This window comes from Zootoca vivipara, chromosome 3 (genome assembly GCF_965207765.1).
Source record: "Zootoca vivipara chromosome 3, rZooViv2.hap1.1, whole genome shotgun sequence".
NCBI classification, from domain to species: Eukaryota; Metazoa; Chordata; class Lepidosauria; order Squamata; family Lacertidae; genus Zootoca; species Zootoca vivipara.
Genome location: NC_142586.1, coordinates 48,363,588 through 48,385,417, shown reverse-complemented (window position 1 = coordinate 48,385,417; position 21,830 = coordinate 48,363,588). Strand labels below are relative to the sequence as shown.

General features: G+C 40.4%; 1 protein-coding gene across 4 annotated transcripts; it reads right to left on the bottom strand.

The window, feature by feature from the left end:
• Positions 1-550: 550 nt before the first annotated feature.
• On the bottom strand, positions 551-21,790 carry CEP57L1 (centrosomal protein 57 like 1). Of its 4 annotated transcripts, none has more exons than XM_088667238.1 (12): positions 21,625-21,790; positions 15,498-15,536; positions 14,085-14,223; positions 11,147-11,326; positions 10,270-10,391; positions 8,571-8,687; positions 7,641-7,718; positions 5,222-5,317; positions 4,315-4,389; positions 4,011-4,225; positions 2,114-2,258; positions 551-906 (listed from the first exon to the last, which is right to left on the bottom strand). In XM_088667238.1, exons 2-12 carry the CDS (start codon positions 15,501-15,503, stop codon positions 682-684), a joined length of 1,398 nt encoding a protein of 465 aa, XP_088523364.1. In that variant the 5' UTR covers positions 15,504-15,536; positions 21,625-21,790; the 3' UTR covers positions 551-681. The 4 variants fall into 4 exon arrangements, with proteins under 4 accessions (XP_088523364.1, XP_034965166.1, XP_034965165.1 ...); XM_035109275.3 differs by lacking the exon at positions 21,625-21,790 and adding an exon at positions 17,277-17,491; XM_035109274.3 differs by lacking the exon at positions 21,625-21,790 and adding an exon at positions 17,282-17,491.
• Positions 21,791-21,830: the final 40 nt, after the last annotated feature.

Sequence of the window (21,830 nt, the reverse complement as noted above, 5' to 3'; positions counted from 1 at the left end):
TATGCCCAACACCAGCTGGTTAGGTTTATTATGCCCCCCCCCCTTTCACAAAAGTCAGCTCCTGTACAAATCCCAGGTACCTCACTGAGTTCTCAAGTCTGCAGGGCTGACACCGAGATATTTCTGCTGAAATTTAGTTTTTCTTGCTATACATTAATAATCCTTTTCTCAAAACAGAAAAGTAAATGAGTGAAAGCTCTTTAGATTGCTGTTAAAGAGGCCTCAATCATATGGATACTAAGAATAATGGTCAGATAAGCAGTGACGTGGCTTAAAACTATAGATTAAATCACAGGGGGAAATATTGAAAGGCAGGCTGTAAACGTTTTAAATAAATGAATAAAAAAATAAGCATAGATAGCCATTTGGAAGCCAAAAGCTAATTTTTGCTCATGGATGATTCGGGTCTTTCTCCCCTCAATACTGTACAAAAACCAGTGGTATTTATTCTATATAGGCTGGTATGTTGGTTTTTTGTTTAATAAAAAAAGAACACTTCATTAGAACAATTACAATTATATTTTCAAAAGTAAAATTAAAAGTCAAGATAGAAACAAGAAAAAATATTTATTCCAAAACTAAGCTGCAGAATTTATGGGCACATTAATGAACAGATTTGTTCAAGCCAAGATAATAAAATCAGCTCCCAATGGGCATTTATCTATATGCCAATTTTGAGAACTAAGGTTCCCACACAATATCATCTTTCTTCAATACTGATTGAAGCTTCTGAGCACTTTTTAATAGCTGGAGAGAACGTGTGCTTTTATTCACAGGACAGGGACTATTCACACTGGCTCTTGAAGCGGCTGCAGTCTCTTTTGCTCCTTTTATTCCATTAGGTCTTGATGCTGAATTGGCTGCTTTTTGTTTCAGTTTTTTAGCCTTTTGCTTCAGTCTGCAAACCTAAGAAGAGAATAATTCTAAAATACATCTAATGTACAAAGAAACATGCACTTTTTTGGCACAAAGGACCCTGTAAGGCAGTGCCTATACCACACAGCTCTCCCCACCAAGACTGATAGTATACATTTAGTACTTTTCCAGATATATTTGGTTATGATACAGGAAGGCCAAGCAAGGACATTGTCAGTTGTTTTTCTGCAATTATGGAATTTGCTTGCAGTGGCTGGTGAGAACAAAGGGAAGAATGAAAATACTAGAAAGCATAGATATACCTCACACTTCCTTACAAGCATATGGCAATATGCAATACACAAAAATATTGCATCATGGCGGTGGCATAATTTTCAACTCATAATGTAAATACAGTTATCAATCAATGAGTTATGTTACAACCCAGTAACAGAGAAGGTGAACATTTCTATTTAATCCTGAAGACCAGTTATAGTCTAGAAGGGACAACATATTCATGAATAACATCTAGTTATATATATGTATGTATAAAAAACATCCCTCAATTTAACACACACAAAACCAGATGCTGCACAGGAGATGTGTAAACAGTTTTCTAATGGTTAGCTCTTTTTAATGAAAAGCAATCATAGGAGGCCCCCAAGGAGAAGAGGAATGGTGGAGGATGGGGAGAAGAAGCAGAGCTGCTTATTTCTTTCTCATCCAATGAATTTGGACACGGAGAAGGAAAAAAGATACGAGGACATCCCTTGCCTACTGGTGAGAAAACATCTGGGTATGTGTTGTGATTCTGAGCAGACAAATGGCAAATCCTGATTGCAGGCTCACAGACTCATTTTTCAGAAAGAAAGACCCACCCTCTCACACATAAATTGATTTATTTATTTCATTAAATTTATACCCTGCTTGATTGTAAAATAAAAATAAAAATCCTCAAAGTGGTTTTTAAAAGATAAAACAGTAAAATAAAGAATATATCCACCCACTCTTTCAAAACCTTTTAGGAGACAGTTCATATGTCTCCTACACATCTAGTTTGCTTGTTTCATTCAAAATCTAATACACCAATATAAGTCTTAGCAAATTTATTTTATATAACCTCACCACCTATTACACATTGTTTCTGCAAGACTCATAGAATCTAGGCACTGTCTTTCTGAAAATACTGTACTAGGGTTTTTTGCACTGCCTATACTGTCAACTATCCCTTTTCCTGACCTCAGGACGGTTTGCTTACATTTTCTTGGTGCTTTCTCAGTTTCGATATCTGTTCTCCTTTAGCTTCCATCTGTTTCACAAGACAATCTAGCTCACGTTCTAGGTCTTCCCGAACCTCCTGGTTTTGTGTTTCTTGTATCTGCTTTAGGAGTTCTTGATGTTCACTGTTGGAAGACAAACTCTCAATAGTCATTTTAGGCACAATCCAATCTACCACTTCCCTCAGAGGATTATTGTATTTCAGCATGTCATCCAACATATGATGATTGACTATGCACACAATAGCTAGTGACAACATAAGGGAATACTTCTTATTCCAGAAAGTATCTTATGCCTGAAGCAGTGTCACACTGTCCATAACACATTATCATCAGAAAAAAAGGCTACTTCTCTGTGTAGTGTAAAAATTTCATATAGCTATAGTACTGTTTTGTACATAGATGTTGCTTTAGCAACAGAGTTACAAACAAGTTCTAAACAGACTATCTAGGGCTTGGCTGGATAAATACAGTGAATAAGTAATATTTTGAAGTTACTGGAACTCCAAATGCTACAATGAGAAGCAAATGTATTATTTAAAGACCAGAATATATGCTGTTTAGACTAGAGCTGCATTGACTGGATATGATATTGTGCACCCTACTAGGAATAAATGTGTTTTGACTTCTATCACAATAAGAAGTTGGCAGTTAACAAAACACCGCATTAGTAATCAATAGTCTTGTGGCTCAAATTCTTGCCGTTATGGTTTAGAGCCTAAAGTAAGTCCTCAGCTGCTTGTAGAAGATGGGTAAATTACCATAAATGGCAAGTTACAAAACAGAAGGCTTAAGCCCACAAGGGGTTTGCACTGCAGGAAATACATTTTTTTCCCTTTTAAATGCTTCATTGCTTTCTGTGACTTGCCACTAAACTCTTAGGGTGTTTTCACAAGTGATACTAAAAACAGTAGGACTAGAATCTAAAGAGCTGTGTTAAGCACACCTGTTTTTTTTTTCCTTTTAACAGCACCATCCCACCTGCCCTATCATATATTAGCACTTTGTCATGCTGCACTGCTGTTTCAGTAACTTATTCTACTATACTAACATGAGGCTTGATGTCTTGGGAAGGCAACCCATTTAAGAAAAGGAAAAGTCTGGTCCTAAACCTCTGCTGCCTTGAGGGATATCTTCAGGAGAAGAAAAGGCTAAGGAGTAAACCCTACACAAATTGGGAGTGGAGTCCCTAAAATGGTTCGATAGTGCCTTGTATACCTCCTTTCAGCAACTCCTGTGGCCAGGTTGACGTCAAATATTTTTCTCTGCTTTCCTTTGGACCACAGCAGCAAGGCCAGGAGGGCCTCGCTTAACGAATGCCCTGCTTAACGAAATTTCCGCTTAACGAATGGTTTTTTCTAGCGGAGGTTGCCTCACTAGACAAATGTGCTTTACGAAAAATTCGTCTAGCGAATCGCGGTTTCCCATAGGAATGCATTGAAATTCAATTAATGCGTTCCTATGGGCAAAAAAAATCAAAAAAATCAATGCATTCCTATGGGATTCGCTAGACGAATTTTTCGTTTTAAGAAAAGACCTGTGGAACGAATTAAATTCGTCTAGCGAGGCACCACTATATTGTCATCTGAGCAGCCCTGGGCCTCCATACACACAGCCCAGGCTTGTACGCTGGGAAGGTCACTTTGGTGCTGCTAACACAGCAGTTGGACATCATCCCCGGAGGTGCACTCCATTGTCTCTTGAGACAGACGGATGCCATCAACAAAATCCACAAGGAAAATGGGGTTTTTAAATTATTCCTTGCACCACTTGCGAAAGTCCCCAGATAGTTTCTTCTCAACTTACAAAACAATTTGCCCCAAGCCTACAGGTCTATTTGTATTCAAATGGATAAATGAAAGAGAGTACTGTACTTACAAGTTCATTTGTCCCAGTTCATCCTGCATGATCAAGAGAAGATCTGAAAGATGCTCAGTAGCAGAGGAAGATGTGGAGCAAGATGAAAGTCTGCTCATGCCAGTCCTCTTTTCACCTCCTTCTGGGCGCGGTGAAGCTGCACTCTGGCTACGATATTTCATCATATGCAAGACGCTTTGAACATTTGCAACAACAGAGTGACTTGAGCTGGCAGACTTGTGGGGAAAGCAGAACATAAGAAAGCCTCATTAAACAAATGTAATTTAAAACAAGTTCTCAGTGGTGATGATGATACATTGCTTACCTTCCCAGCAACGAAAGGTAGTGTCCCAGTTGGTAGGTATGGCTGTGAGCTGCATGCTTTCCTCAAACCAGGTTTCTGAGAAGTATAAAAACTAGAATTATTCCTTTATTTCAAGCAGCAGAGGTAGCTGTCCTAAACTTGCAATTGTATCATGTGTTGATTTTGACATCGGATTGCTTTTCTATAGTGTCCCAAGCAACCTTTTAAATGGCTACAGCAACTGTAGAAGCATGCCGCTCTATGCAATTTTAAGAAGTATTATTTGAGTTTGCTGAAGTTGCATTGTTACCAACACAAGACTTCCTGCGTTATCAGCATCTCCAATGTTCAGAATAATCAACAGGATGTTAAGCTGTCTTGAGACTTGCAAAATATGAAAAATGCTCAAAGACAAACTTGCTGTAACACTAACAAAGTAATAGTTGTGTGTTAAAATACGGAAGAGGTCTTAAATCCACTTTTGCAAGCTGCCTCTTGTCAGTTCTTCCTCCCTCTGTAGCACCATGTCACACCTAAAGCCTTTTCTGAGGATGCCGCACACACTCCATGCATACTTTTAATGTCAATCTCACCATTAAGCCTAAAAAAAGCCACTGAAGACAATAGAAGGCTTCTTCCAAACCTAACTGCAGTTTGTATGTGAGCACATTTTTTGTTATTGCTTCATGCTGTTTTTAGACTTGGAAAATACCTATTGTGTCAATAGATTCCCCCCCCCCAACCCAATTATACAGGGCACAGGGCAAGGAGAAGCTGTAAGTTGAGTTTGGAAGCCCCACCAGTTCTGTCTAGCTCAAGGGCTCACAAGACACAACATAACAGAAATACACCACTTGACTAGTTTCTTCTTGGTATTCAAGACATAGCTGAGAGACCTAACTTTTTTCCTTTTATTTTATTTTATTACCTTTACGGCTTTCTTCTTCCTTCTTTTTTTATTTGCTTCTTCTCGGGGTGAAAGCGAACACATAAGAATTCTATTCATCTCAAGTCCCGTTTGGAGCTGAAGTAAAAAAATACAACCATGTCTTGTTGTATGGACAGAGTGATATCTCAATCCAAAGCTACAGAGAGAAAAAACAGCTGGGTCCAAAGATAATAAATCTCTCTCAACAGATGCCAATGATGTTCACTGAGATAGTGATCCCTCTCTTCAGTGTGACATAAGTGACCAATGGATAAGTAGCTTTAACAGTTTGTAAGACCCATCTGAGCAGTTTAACACCACTACAGTGAATAATGATTGCTCTCCAAAAGGCCATCTGCTTAATGGGTTAAAAACTATAAACCTATGTTGGCATGGAACAAAATTCTTGCCTAAACTCATTAGCAGCATCTGGTCAGAACATAGGGCTTACTTCTATCAGGTTGTACTAGTAAAATAGTAAAACTTTTCCTTTATATCATAAATGACTCCCAGCCTCATTTTATGTAGCCCCTGGTGCCCCCTGAAGTTGCCCCATTCTTCCATAATACCAGAGTCTCTTCTTTTCCATTTTATTTCCTCCTTATTTTTTAAAAAATACTTTACTCCAGATCCACTTAGTTTCAGAACAATGGGAAAGGACAGAATTTTATTTGATGATACTAAATTGTTGTTCTGAGGTTTTCTCCTAATTGTGACACCTGAGAAGAACTAGTTTCCCCGTCCAGCTATCAAATAACAAATTAGTAGGATCCTGCTATATAAGTGGCTGTGCAGCACACTAAAGCCAGGGAATAATTACTTAATTTCAGAATAGTAGTTGTATTGGTCTGTTGTACTGAAGAAATTCATCTACAGTATATACTAATTTGAGTGTTACCATCTTGGTTGTGAGTGCTGTAAGATCTGCTCCCAGGCTTGCAGGCCTGTTTTCCATTTGGCCTGGGATGATAGAGCCCTGACTGATTCCAGGTACAAACTTTTGGACTGAGGTATTGTTTTGGGTTTTTTGTTGGGGCGGGAAAAGTTGTTGCTACTATTGATAATATTTTTTGAATATTTTAGATCTTATGCAGAAATTGTTCAGTTTGGTTGTCCATTTTTTGATGTTTGATTGTTTATTACTACAGTGGTGCCTCGCTTAACGAATGCCCTGCTTAACGAAATTTCCGCTTAACGAAATGATTTTTCGAGCGGAGGTTGCCTCGCTAGACGAATTCGTTTTATGAAAAATTCATCTAGCGAATCGCGGTTTCCCATAGGAATGCATTTAAATTCAATTAATGCGTTCCTATGGGCAAAAAAAAATTTCAATGCATTCCTATGGGATTCCCTAGATGAATTTTTTGTTATAAGAAAAGACCCGTGGAACGAATTAAATTCGTCTAGCAAGGCACCACTGTACTTTTGTTATGTTGTACTTATGTATTGTTTTCATGTTGTAAGGTACCTTAAGTATAATTTGAACTATGGAAAGGCAACACACACACACACACACACACACACACACACACACACAAACTATATATGTATGTCTGCAGCACTATCAAACACAGTGGAGCTTACTTCAGAGTAGATCTGTACAGAATTTGAAACCATTCTATGCATCTATAATCTGAGTCAGGTATGGCAAAAACTGAATCTAGACAGTCAAGTCTGGATCAGTTTATTCAGATCACTATTGCCTCTGCCCATCATCAGTTCTGGCTCTGCCCACCACTGGAGGGTATGCAGTCATCAGAAGTACTGTCTATCTGCCAAGTGTATTACATATGTTTTTATTTAGTTCTACATTCAACCACTTGGAGGTCATTGTATACATCAGGATTTGGGGCTAATAAATCTCTCAGGTAAAGCTACTTATTGCTTCTTGCTTAGCAAGGAACAGGACCACCTTTCTCTAAAACACATTAATCTATCTTTGCTAACATGTTAGAACTATTCTTTTTATTATACCAAGCCTGCACAACTTACCAAGACCATGTGAATTACAGCTTTATGTTGGGCTCTCCAACTGGTTAACAGAGACCTTTTTCGTAGTCACAGATAGGCAACAAGAATAGCAAGCTCAGAAATGATACTTTGTTGATGGGCTGTATTTCCCTTGATGGGTCAGGCTACTAGCCCAACTAAAAGGCACAATGTATTTCTGGTTGCTTTCTATTCTCATGGTGTTGTCCTTCTTCAAAAGCAAAAGGGGACAGAGGTAAGGAAATGGCATTTCCTTCAATCACATTTAGGATAAAGTCACTAGATCCAAACTAATACAGATATAGACAGCAAAGCATACTTGTGTGTCACGGTTTGTATTCAGTATCACTGCTGGTTAAAGCAGAACTGCAGCATAAGGTTGTCTGCAGAACCTCCAGTTTTATCACTGCAAAAATATTCATCTTCCTACCTGCGCAGCTTTATCTTGAATTAGTTTGCGCTGGTGTTGCTCTTCCAGAAGCTTCTGTTCAAGGTGTCTGATCTTTTCCTTTGAGAGAAATAGAAGGGGAAAGGGACCACACACAATAAATGAACCCCACAGTTATCATTTTTAGAGCGAGAACACTGAAAGTGAGCCAAAGCTTTCCATTAAAGGAAACAAGGCTGAGGAAAGCAAAGCAAAAGGAAAATATTTGTTTGGGTAATTTTTATACCACTCCATATTTCAAAGAAATATCTGAATGGTTTACATCACAATAAAAACATCAGAAATAAAGACCATAATCACAATAAAAACCCACATTTTAAAGCGGCACAAAACATATGGGGACCATATTAACCACTAGCAGGTCAAAAATGACAGAAACAAACAGCCATGCCCACCAAATGTAGAAGCGTGGCGTTTATAGGTAACAACAGTGCTCCCACTTCTGCCGCTATCTCCCTTTGCCACTGGAATGCCCAGATCACGAACTACAGTTTTGCTACTAGTCTCACGAATGTTAAATGTTATTAAAGGTAAAGGTAAAGTGACCCCTGACCATTAGGTCCAGTTGTGGCGCTCATCTCACATTATTGGCCAAGGGAGCAGACATACAGCTTCCGGTTCATGTGGCCAGCATGACAAAGCCGCTTCTGGCGAACCAGACTAGCACGTGGAAACGCCGTTTACCTTCCCGCTGTAGTGGTACCTATTTATCTACTCGCACTTTGACGTGCTTTCGAACTGCTAGGTTGGCAGGAGCTGGGACCGAGCAATGGGAGCTCACCCCGTCGCCGGGATTCGAACCGCCGACCTTCTGGTCGGCAAGCCCTAGGCTCTGTTGTTTAACCCACAGCGCCACCCGCGTCCCAAATGTTATTAGGAAAGCCATTTAATGATGTTATTGTATTTACTTACTTCTGCAGTCTTCTGAGTGCTAGTAAGTCTCCAGCATTCTTTTTCTAGAATTTCAAGCTTGTCAAGTTTTGCACATAGCTCCAGCTGATTCTGGTCTTTTTCCTTCTGAAGCTGCGTCTGAAAAATATGCACAAGATAGTGGTTTGGTAACTGATAGCAAGCTTTGCTCAAATGGTTTACAGCTTTCATATTATCAAATTCAATGCCACAGAAGATGGAATTATGATGCAGTAAGTACTACAGGCATGAGTTTAGGAGGCTTACAGACAAGAACTGCAAATGCATACAGATTTGCACATGTTCTTGCTGCACAGGGAAACAAAGGAAGGATCCAGGCATCTGCTTTCTGTGTATGACAGCTGGCACTGGATAGGTGCATATGGATCGGGGTGGAGATGGACAAAATTTGTAAACATGCATGCATTAGGATGCAGATGTCCAATTGACACCAGCAGTGCATAGCACAAAAAAGGGAATACACCTTGGAACATGGATGGAAATATGTATCCTTATCTGCTATCCATAGTTCACTGCACATTTACTAGTTGCATGTAACACCAAGCTGCATTAAATCTAGCTAAGGAACAGAAATGCCAACTTTCAATATTGCAAGTCTGCATCTAGGCAAAGAATATAGCTGGGGGGGGGAATCTTAGGTTTACTGATATCTTTCAGTGAAACACACACACACACACACACACACACACACACACACACACACACAGCTTCAACAGAGATTGTACTGAGACATTTATTGGCCTCAGTAAATGGGAAACAATTATGAGACATTTCCCATTTTCAGGCAACAGATCTCCTAGAAAAAAGGTTCTTGAAATATCAGTTTATTTTTTAAAAGAAACTTTAATATTAAAAAATCCAGGTAAGAATAGTTGGATGGCTATTTTCATTTTTATTTACACAATATTCTGCAGCTTTGAGGGAGGTGGGAGGTAATACTTGCCATCTGCAGACTATTGCAATGCACTCTACGTGGAGCTACATTTGAAGGTGACTCGGAAACTACAATCCGGAATGCGGCAACTAGAATGGTGACTGGGAGCAGCTGCAGGGACCATATAACACTGACCTACACTGGCTCCCAATATATTTCTGAGCACAATTCAAAGTGTTGGTGAAAACAGCTTCAACCAGGGTGGCTGTGGCAACCCAATCAGATGCATATAAATAATAACATTGTTGTTGTTGTTGTTGTTGGTTGTTGAATTTAGCCAAAGGTGACTTATTACTAAAAACACAGGAATCTATGGAAGCCGCCATACATTGTAGTTGTGTGATTTCTAGTCTATTCTTCTGATAAATAAAGCATTAATCATCATCATCACCATCATCATTTTTTTTAAAATTTGTATCCCGCCCTCCCTGGCCAAGGCCGGGCTCAGAGCAGCTAACATCATAAAAACAACACAATAAGCATAAAGACAGACATCAATTAATTAAAATACATCTTAAAATTAATTCAGACAAAAAAATGCATGGAAACAGATATGTGTATACCTTATACTTGGTCAACCAGTTTTTCACAACCATAAATTTCTCAGTGTTTTCAAAGACTGTCTATGAAGGTGACAGATAAGCAAGATCTAACAGATCACACCAACAAGGTTTGAGCAAAGCCTCTCAGATTCAAAGGACAGAGAAACAAAGGGCAGCAAGAATGTGATATATTAAACATGTGCACCTGCTGTTCTAGAACCAGTTTCTTTTCCAACTCTGCATTGATCATCATTTTTCTCATGTAATCTAGTTGTTTCTCCAGCAAAGAGCAGCGAGACTGTGCTGCCATTAACTGCATGCTCACATCTGAAGGGGAGGAATGCAGAGGGAGGGAAAGAGTGTAACAATTATGTTTTATTTGATTTTACAGATTTATACTCTAATTTGCAATATAATGATGCTGTTGAAATGAACTTGCTTGCTTTCACTAATGACCCAATCCCATTACTGTCCTCTCATTTTATTAGGTTATCAACAGTAGAGATATATGTAGCGCTCTGGTTATTTTTAGAGAGGTTCATGAAAGTATTCCTGCAACAATACTGGTAAGTATTCTTATGGCTTGCCTAAAGCCTGCACAATTCTTAAAAGAAATTATGTTTGTATATTTAAGGACTTTATACCCTGCCTCTCACTATATGTCTCAAAGTAGCTTAAAGAAAGAAGCAATCTACAATTTTTTAAAAAATAAAATAGATTAAAACATCAGAAATAGAAACATCGATCCCAGCCAAGGGATCACAGGAATTGAAGTCAAGCAACATCTAGAGGTCACAAGTTCTCCACCCATGCATAAGGGAATTTAAATAAAAATAGTTTAATGATCACATACTTCTACAATATCGCTAGAGTGCAATATGCATTTTTATTTAAACAATTAGTAAAGCAGTTAAAAGGCAGATCTGCTAGAACAAAATATTTAAATCATGTGACAGACCTATTTACTACATATCCTGATTCAACATTAAGTGAACAACTAAACAACAACACGAGTGCTCATTTGAGATTAAGATATAATAGATGCGGCTGGTAAGGCTGTCATCAGTGGTAATAGAAGGTACCTTTCTTTTCTTGCATCATTCCCTGGTGAGTTATATCCTCCTCATTAGAGTCATGCTGAAAGGCCTTTTTATACTGGGCAGCTTCTCTGGACAAGCAATTTAGGTTCTCTTCAGCCTGTGACCTCTCTAATTCAAGACGGCGGATCTTTTCCTGAAGAGTTTTAAGGGCTGCCACTAGAGCTGGTGAACAGGTAACTTAATTGTTAATGATACATCTCTACTTTAATAACAATAAAGCAAAGAAGCTACTTTAATGTGAATATCAGTTATGCATCAACCTGCAACATCAGTGATATTACATTGCTATACATTTTGCTCAGATGATAAAAAACATATACTTGTTTAAAGATCCACTTTCTGTCAATTGTGCTGTGGTTAGAAAGCCAGTATGGCACCAAAAATATGAAGGTTTCATCTGGTTCAATGTAACCACCACTCAGATTGGAGCAGGTGGATCATAGAAGGCATAATTTGACACACATGCATACACAAACCTACAAAATATTAGTGAACATTCTCTGCTGACAGCTGCAAAATGCCCTAACTACACACCTTTATTTTTCTTGGTATAAAGTTGTGTATCCTGCTCCACTAGAAGAAAGCTGTTCTTGTGCTAAGATGAACTAGACCATATACTAAGAATGACAGAATAAAGAGGTTCACTATAGCTAGCTACCTAGCAGTAATTTCCTAGTCAGGGACTGGAACGTTACCAAGACTAGGTGGGCAAGCTGAGTGGAGTTTATCTGACTCAGCTGTTCCCATCTGGGAACTTGGTGCAGCACCAGCATGGGTTTAATGGGCTGGCAATGGGGTTTGCTGTGGCCCATAACATGTGCAACCCATTTGCCAGGATACCTCTCTGCCCTGGAACATTCTACGGTATGAGGCTTTGCATCTGCTATAGGGCCAAAGAGACAGATTCTTCACTGAACTGTCAAAAGTGGTGTTGGATAACTCTATGGCTGTTGCTCATTCATTGGTAACCTTGGGAATGGATAACTGCAATGTGCTCTATGTGGGACTGCCCTTGGGGCTGGTCCAGAAACTCCATCTGGTGCAGAATGAAGTGGCTAGACTGCTAATGGGGGAAGACAGCATGTGACACCTCTGTTAAAACATTTGCACTGGCTGCCTATACGCTACCAGGCTAGGTTCAAGTCTTTTGCGTTAATACAGAAAGCCTTGAAGAACTTGGGTCTAGGATACCAGACCAATCACCGAGACCATCTGGAGGAGAGCTGTTAGTTACTGAGCCCTGGCTCGCCTGAACTAGACACCTGGCATTGAGTGTTGCTGGTCCCATGCTGTGCAACTCTCTTCCAGCAGAGTTGGCAGGCACCCTCGCTCTTGAATTTCAGACTTCTATTGAAGAGTTGTGTTTCCAAGGCAGAACAAAGATATTTGCTATTCTTTTTGTCTTCCTGCCCCCACTCATGCTTGCTTTACTCAAAAAACCAACCAAGTTTAAGATAATGAAATATTCCAAGGACACGTAAGTAAAACATTAAATAGGTACGTGCTGCATAGTCCAACACCCAAAGTTACATTTCTCTTTAACAAAATAAAGAAGAACGTAAGGACATAAGAAGAGCCTGCTGGATCAGACCAAAGGCATCCTATTCTTGGTGGCTAATGAGATGCCTGTGGGAAACCTTCAAGCAGGATTCAAGCGAAAGATCACTCTCCCTGGTTTCTAGCAACTGGTGTTCAGAAGCATTGCTGTCTCCAACTGTGGAGGCAGAGCATAGCCATCATGCATAGTAGCCACTGACAACCCTCTCCTGCATGCATTTGTCCAATCCTCTTTTCAAGACATCTACACTGGTGGCCATCACTGCCTCCTTTGGGAGTGAGTTCCATAGTTTAACTATGCGCTGTGTGAATAAATACTTGGGCATGAAATAAATGGTTCCACGCCAAAAACAGACAGGAAACAGACTATGGCAAATAGAGAAGTCATTTTGAATGCACTTCAGGGTATGCCGAATTAAACTCTCACTCTTGAAGAACATGAAGCAAAACACAAGCACACGCAGTACTCATAAAGTCTCCACATGTGCGTACAGCTATTGCAGCATAATAGTATAATATATTTCTTTTGCATTATATTAATTTGTTACAAATTTTGTTTCAATGATGTTTACTGGTTGTATTTCTTTTGTTATGTTTCAGAAGCTTTTATTCTTTTTTGTTTTGACTACTAAAAAAGCTAAAATTAAAAGGCCAGGAACATGGCCCAAATTTACCTATGTAGGCAAAGCCGGTAAATGAAATCCAGTTAATGAATCAGCCATTTGTGCAAATCCCAAAACTTTTAGATATATATATGGATCAACCAGTTTGTGATTAGCTGGCAAATCAGGATCAAAAATCATCGTTTGGTGTGGTGAAAAAATTGACAAATCATTTGTCCTCTTCAGGCCACTGTACTTAAGAGACTAGAATGTCAATGAACAGACATCAAATAGAAGCACAGAAGCAGCTCAAAACCATGGTTTGCCTTCATATTTGGAGGCTTAAACTACGGTTGAAGTTCTAAACTATTACTTAGCTGTCTGAGGTCTGAACTGAGCTATGTAGCTTGCCAGACAAGGCCACCTACGAAGCCTCAACAAATTGAAAAAGATGTGCACATATTTTCCCCCAGGCGGCTTCCCATTACTCTGCAGCTGAAATCTGAGTAGCCCCACACACTGCTCAGCTGCACCTGGGAGAAGTGTCACCTCGAACAAATGCGTACCAGAGAGAGCCTGTTCACTAGAAGATAAGTTACTCAAGCCAGCATTGTCTCTCTAGCTATTTTTCTTGGATTTCAAATCTCAGACAAGTTCTAAACCAGTAGCACATTCCAAAACACATTCATCATAGGCCCATACTATTTGCTGACTAAATGTCACATTACACATGTGTCATATTACAATACTTTGTGTTTTACCTTGGTTGTTTGGTGCAGGAGTGTCTTTTGCTATAGCTGCTGCCTCCTTTGATCTGATGTTAGCAAATGCAGAGTATATGTTATCTGGAGGCTGAATAAAACTTCCTATGTAGCTGTGCTTCGACTCAGAATCTATAGACTGCAGAAAGATAGAGAGTGTCATTTATAGTTATGTTAAAGTGTTAATTTAGGCACTTTCCACTATGTTGGGGAATCTTTTTCACCCCAAGGGTTGTTTTTCCTTCTGGGCTACATGGAAGTAGTGGATGTAGCAAGCAATGTAAATTTTATCTTTGTTCAGTAGGCTAATTTCCATTCCATGCATGAACCTGACTATTGCATCTATTGATGGGAATAAGACTAAGGACAATGACTTTGAGATTAACTGGTTCATTGTGGCAAAACTTTCCTTCACAGACATTTGTTTCCATGCTCCCATCGCAGGTTAAAATATAAAATCAAAACCATTAAAAACAAACCCACACAGATACCGGTATTTTGTCTAATTCTGTGGAATGATGTAAATTGAGGTTAGATTGCTTTGTAGTTCTATGTTCAATCTCTCATATTGCTTGAGAGAGGGTTCCCTCAGACCCCCTAATGCTGAGAAGCATTAAATTGAGAAGTGATTATTTGTAAATTAAACAGAAATAAATAAATAAATAAATAATAATAATAATAATAATAATAATTTATTATTTATACCCCACCCATCTGGCTGGGTTTCTCCAGCCACGCTGGGCGGCTTCCAACCAAATATTAAAAACAGTACAGCATCAAACATTAAAAACTTCCCTAAGCAGGACCTCCTTCAGTTGTCTTCTAAAAGTAAAATAGTTGCTTATTGCCTTGACATCTGCTGGGAGGGTGTTCCACAGGGCGGGTGCCACTACCGAGAAAGGCCCTCTGTCTGGTTCCCTGTAACCTCAACTTCTCGCAATGAGGGAACCGCCAGAAGGCCCTCGGTGCTGGATTTCAGTGTCTGGGCTGAATGATGGGGGTGGAGATGCTCCTTCAGGTATACAGGACCGAGGCCATTTAGGGCTTTAAAGGTCAGTACCAACACTTTGAATTGTGCTCAGAAACGTACTGGGAGCCTGTGTAGATCTCTCAGGACTGGTGTTATGTGGTCCCGGCGGCCACTCCCAGTCACTAGTCTAGCTGCCGCATTCTGGATTAATTGCAGTTTCCGGGTCACCTTCAAAGGTAGCCCCACATAGAGCGCATTGCAGTAGTCCAAGAAAGATTAATGTAGCTGACAGATTCACAAAAAAAGCAGAATCTGCAGTAATAACACTCTGAAAGCTATTTTCCCTAACTTAAAAAACCAGCCCAAACATCTCTGCCTCTTTAGGCAGACTGCTTTAGTTAGAATGGGCTAGTTTCCTTGGCTGCTAACATCACATTACTTACCTCCATTATAGGGGGTCCAGACTCCAGAGTTCCACTCACCTGCCAAGACAGAAAAATCATTATGTTGTGTGATGCTTATTTTGAAGTATAAGCAGAATGACATTTTCCCCTCAGCTACCGTATTTGTACTGATTTAAGACATTTACACAGAAAGGAAGAGAAGACAGATTGCATTTTTTATGAACAAGACTGAGGCTACATCAAGTCTGGATGATTTCCCACAAACTTGCAACAGAAAAATGGCACAAAAATATATTAGCCTGCTCTACACTTTGTGATGTGATTGCACTGTTTGTATTCCACTTAGCTGCAGATTTTTAATGCATAGCAGGGGGTTGGATGGGGTCCCATCCACCTCTAATGCTGTACAATAATCTCTCACACAATTGGTCTGGAAAAATCATTTGTACTTTTGCTCTTTCCAGCATTGTCCCTTCATCCTTTGTTACTGGCAACTTTTTTCTTCCATTTGGATTTTTTGTTCAAATGAAATTAGCCTTTGTACAGTACTTGCATAATTGTTCACCATAGCTAACCAAAGCCTCCTACCCCAAACTTGTTCATTCTTGCGGAAACTAAACTGGTTCATAGTATCCTCACCATCAGCAGGGCCCATCTTCCTACATATTATGTAAAATGACCTATGTTTAAGTGTTCAACAAGTAATAAGTATATTACCAAGAGTGTAGGAGCACACAGCTTTATTTGCACAAAGTAATCATTTAGTAGGAAAACCATTAAAACCCAATTTCAGCTAGCAGCACCATGTATGTAACTATGTAAAATCAAAGGAACAAACGTGGACACAATATTACAGGCAAAAACAATGCTCGTTTGGACAGGTTCTGTCCACATGTTTTCACTGGGTACAGCAGTGTTGCAAACAAGCCTAATCTATTTTACATTGGTACAAATACTGGTATGCAAGGGGCAGGTGGACAACTGGAAAGAATTTCAGCCAGTAGCTGTAATAAATCCTTCTGTTTTAGGTTGACAACTAGGGGTGAAATAATTTTTATATTTGAGTTGTGACACTTAAGTCGGAGATATCTTTAAACATGTTTTTGAAAGGAAAAAACAACACCCTTTTATTGGACAAATCAGTTTGCAAGCTACTTAAGGAACACTCTTGTACTTTGAGCTGAATTGAAGCCATGGCTGGTGAGCTCCAGCACCTCTCCCTCCTTAAAAAGCAAGCCTACACGTGTTTTCTCAGAGGCAAGCCGCCTTGAATTCAACGAGGCATGTGTGTTGGTGCAAGATTGCAGCCAAATACAGCAAATATCTCAGGGATGCCCCCTTCCCCGCCACTAACACCTCTTTTGTGTCCGCCCGGGGGTTGTAGTGGTAATGATAATGATAAAAATGTCGGTTCCTTCCTCCTTCCCCTCCCATAAAAACAGCTACAGGTTTAGCGTTTTTCGCTTGCCTGAATCTTCTTCCTGGCTCGCCAGGGTGGGCTTGGAAGCGAACTGTTGGGGGTCTGTGGCCAAAATTGCTCTCGCCTCTCCTGGGGGAGGGTGGGCTGCGGAAACCCAGGCACGACACTGACTCTTTACGGACTCTGCAGAGGCGTTGGAAGTCACTGCAGGGTGAGGCCCTTGGGCGAGGGCTGGGTGGTGAAAGGGATCAGTGGGTCTCCCCTTTGGGCCACGGTCACTAAGAGGACGCGGGCGGGACGACGAGCCTGAGCCAGGTGAAAACGGGGGCGGGGGGAAGCCACCAGCAGAAACTCAATAGGTGAAGAGACGACGACCCCCTCCCTCCCCGCCTACACACCTTACCGGGATTCACCCGAGCCGCAAGCACCACCTGAGCTCGCGCTACGACCCAGCCCCACTTATGCCGCTCTCCTTCTGCTTCCCGGCTTCGGGTAGACCACAGCTAACCATAGAAGGCGGCTCACTTCCTAGAGCGCCGTTCTTCTCCGGGGCCGTTTTTCAAGCCGCCCGCTTCCCCTCCCGCTCTCGGGGATTCCACGCCCTCACCACGTTACCCGGATTATGGCCCCGCCTCCTCCCAGGTCGCTTAGCGGTCGCTCCCCCCCCCCCGGACTAGGGAAACTACCCGCCCTTCTGCCTTGCCAGCAGAAGTGCTTGCCTTGGCTCAGGGCGGGAGGAGGTTGTTTGCGCTGCTCTTGTGCTGGCACTCCAGCATTTTCCTTGCATTGTGCATTCGTTCGTCTCACGATGGGATGAATTAGCTGAATTACTGGTTTGATAGGCTCCATGAGAGATGGATAGACAGTGGACATGCACATTCTGATTTGCTTTTGCCGCGCTTTTTCCTGTGCGGGAAGAGGGTGTAGGTCGCATCGGAGGTCCTACGTTCAGTCCAGAGAGTCTTCAGGTAGGGCTCAGCCCCAGGCTGAGACCCTGAAGCGCCGCAATACTGACCTAGATAGACCGATGGTCCGCCGTGATGTATGGCGGATTTTAGCAATACTTTTGGAAGTTTTACTTATTGAAGGTGCAACGGCCTTCCATTTTCCTACCTTGTGGCTGAATGGATCAACTGTTAAGCCCTCACCTGCAGAGTAGTGATAAAAAGATATTGTGAAGTAATAACTAGTCTGAGTTTGGTGTTCATTGTTTGCAGCCTAAGACCATGTTTACTCAAACACCTGTCCAACAAGACTTACTCCCAAGTAATGTAAGTCAGCATAGGGCTGTGGTCTTAGTCTCTATTTTTGTCAAGGATAATTGATTTTCAGCAGTTGATATTACATGTATTGCTGTAGTGTTAGTGCAGGAAGCACAAAGATGTTTTAATGAGCGAGACCTCCCATTTACAGCTGTCAGATGCTTAGTGCCCATGTTACTGCATGCCAACTTCAAACCTCATATCAGCAACAGGCCTGCATAATACAAAGCAGAAGTATAAGTATATGTATATACATATTTTTGAGTTAAAACCCTATTTGTATTATACATAGTGTTTTGATACATATACATATGTATATGCCTGCAAGTATAGCATACAGAAAGTTGATAGTGTTGATAGTGTTATCCTCAAATTGATAGTGTTATCAAAATATTTTTTAAAAGGTTCACATTCTTTCTTATGGCCTGAAGATTTTAAAAATGCAAAGCTGAAATCTTTCTCAAAAGGGTTATGACTCATTGTCTAGTTGGAAAAGTTTAAGAACAACTGTGGCACACACAGTTTCCCAGAAAGAACTGAGTTCTAGAATTGTTCAGAGTAGTCAAATCTCTTGCTTCAGAGAAGTTAACTTTGAATGGTTTGAGAACTGCTACTGTGTCCTGCATTCAGGCAAACAATTATAAACCCTCCAAGGTGGTTTACTGGAATGTGCAAATTTATCCACATGTTTGTCCACATTTCAGCCTTCAGTATTATGAATCATTCAGTTTCTGACCGCTTTCCAAAATAAATTCATGCTAATAGCTACAATATGGGCAGCAATATTGGGAAACTCTCTGCTCTTCTAACTGTTGTCCTGGAGCCAATATGACTGGCAAGAGACTGTTTAGAAAGGCCAGTTTGGAACATAAACCTGCTTCCCCCCCCACCCCGGTTTTCCATCCAGAACTGAGAAAACAGTTGGCTGAACATCTGCACATACTATTTTGACGGTTTCTTTGAAAATTCCTCCTGCTACGATGATTAGACTGGGGGAAATAATGTATTTTGGTGCTATTCTCCCATCCCCCGGCTTGGCATAAGAGGGGGGGTCTACAAAAAAGCCTCCATTGTGTCACATTAAATCCCAACTCCAATAACTGATTGTTCACACAAGCACAAAACAGCCATCTAAATCATTTTAACATATGACAGTGGAAGACAGGAGTGCCTGGCGTGCTATGGTCCATGGGGTCACGAAGAGTCGGACACGACTAAACAACAACAACAACAACAAACTTTATTAACCACAATAATCCTGTTGAGACCTCGTTTAGAGTAGCAGTTGATTTAGAACATCCATATGAGGAAGCAGAAATTAAGTAAATATTTTTTGCCCTTTGCATATATTATTAAGTTTTCAAAAGTGACCACCTTAAACCCAGGGTTATTCACTTTTGAGAAGACACTGAAAACCTAATGGTTTTATGTGTGTCTAACTCTGCCTAAAATCGAACCGCATACATTTAATTACTGTTGCTCATTATTGGGAGGAATTCAACATTGTATTCTTCTGATTGTTCTGTCAGCACAAGCATTCCAGCTTGACTGAGAGAATGACTCCCTTATCCTCCCCCATAAGTTCTAGGGGTTCTCCTGATGACACCGCCCAAAGCATGGGGTGTTAGGGGGGCAGAACCAACGTGATTGGTACAGTATTTCTATTATTTTACTTGCTGGGGGGGGGGCTGCCCTCTCTTGGCTATGCCCATGCCCCCAAGGCCAATTGCAGATGGCACTGGGGGGGGAGGCCCATTGTGCAAGAGGAAGTCCTTGTGTAGGCCTTCAATTGATGTGACTGGGAAGTTGAATCCTGCATAGATGTAGTAATATAGCATGTTCTTCTTAGCATTAGTTCACAAGGAATATAAGCAAGCCAGAAAAGTCAGAAAAATTTCAGTCACAACAAGAATTAAGTATCCAAATGGTTGTTTGCCAGGAATGCTTGGCTCTAAGCAGAAGTGCTAAAATGAACAGGTTAGAAAATGTTACGACAATTGAGTTTTGCTGGATTTTAGTTTTAGCTTGTCAGATATGTTGTGGATAATTATTTCAGTTCTTTTGAAGTTACACCATGGTGGAAGAGGATTATATCAAAGATCCGATTACACAGCTGTAGAAGCACAGGCAATTGCAAACACACAAGACAGTTTAGAATACACTAAACTATGACATATTTGAATTTTAACCAGCTTTCTACTATGAGCTGTTTTGCATGATACAGGTATCTTAGTTTAAGGGTTTTATAAAACTGCAACTCAGGAGCACTTACAGCTCAGTTCTAACAGGTTTACTTTGAAATGAGCCCCCATTAAGTTAAGTGGGGCTTATTCCTGGTATTGCTTAGAATGGCTTTGGCTGGTGTAGGTTATTTATCAAATGTTCATGCCAATAGCTGTTTTGGAAAGATAGCCAAACTTTGTACCAGAGAGTGTTAGGAGTTTTGCTTTGGATAATATTTCAACTGCATAACTACCTCCCACAACTTTCTACACAAGCTTCACTGCATCCTACAAAGTTCAACAACAGTACTCCCTCTCATTCTACTGTGAAGATGGAGTCAGATACCAATTGCATTTTAACCTGCAGAAACAATAGACAAGATTATATACATTAAATAGGTGGCATAGTGAGATGTAGTGGTATCCACATTAAGCGAGTCATAATATAATAGACAAGTATATAAATCTGTAAGCTTCTAGAATAAGCTATTTTTGTAATGTTTAACTTAATATTTGCCTTCCTGGTTGCAAAATAGATGACTAATTGGCTACTGTATTCAATTAATTCAATGACCCTATATAAAAGAAGTGAAAGGAAGTACAGTGGTACCTCGGTTTAAGAACAGTCCGGTTTAAGAACGATTTGGTTTACAAACTCCGCAAAACCAGAAATAGTGTATTGATTTTGAGAACTTTACCTCGGTTTAAGAACGGAATCCGAACGATGGAAAGGCACTGGCGGCGGTAGGCCTCATTAGGGAAAGTGCGCCTCAGTTTAAGAACGGTCTTGGTTTAAGAACGGACTTCCAGAACGGATTAAGTTCGTAAACCAAGGTACCACTGTACTGTATCCGTAACTTCACAGACTGAAAGGAACTGAGAGATTGCTTTTCTAAAAAATGAAAAACGATCCTGCTGTTCTAGGAGTCCAAAACACAAAGAATTGAAACAAAATAAAAAAAATTCCTTCCAGTAGCACCTTAGAGACTAACTAAGTTTGTCATTGGTAAATTGTAATCAATACAATTACAAGAGGCCCAATTTTATTTATTTATAATGCTTATAAACAACTTCATATTAAAAGAAACATTGGAGGAGACCCGCTGAAAATAATGGATGCAAGTTAGTCATGTCCATTAATTTCTATAGGTCGTCTCTGAGCAGGGCTAACATGGGTTATAATCCAGTAAAAATGGACCTAACAAAAGTACATGCATAGCCAACACTTTCTGAAGACGCTTCGTTATTATGCAGCCGTTTACCGTTAACGGAGCAGGATCTGTAAGAAAAGCTAGTCACCCAGTATATATCCAGCTATATCTATGCAGCACCTTCTCATCACAAAAGCGACCACTACCCTTGAAGCCTGTAGACAAAGACAAAAGAAACACGGGAGGTAGCAGCGGTCGCAAGTCTTTTTATATGCCCACGTGACCAGTTGGCGCTGGCGCTTTCTCCCTCAGCGCAC

Bases quoted from the DNA above. Each gene is read 5' to 3' on its own strand.
- CEP57L1 (XM_088667240.1), bottom strand. The intron at 10,392-11,146 runs GTACCTTCTATT...CCTCCCCTTCAG, and splicing joins AATGATGCAAGAAAAGAAAG to ATGTGAGCATGCAGTTAATG. The intron at 4,226-4,314 runs GTAAGCAATGTA...TTTCCCCACAAG, and splicing joins TACCTTTCGTTGCTGGGAAG to TCTGCCAGCTCAAGTCACTC.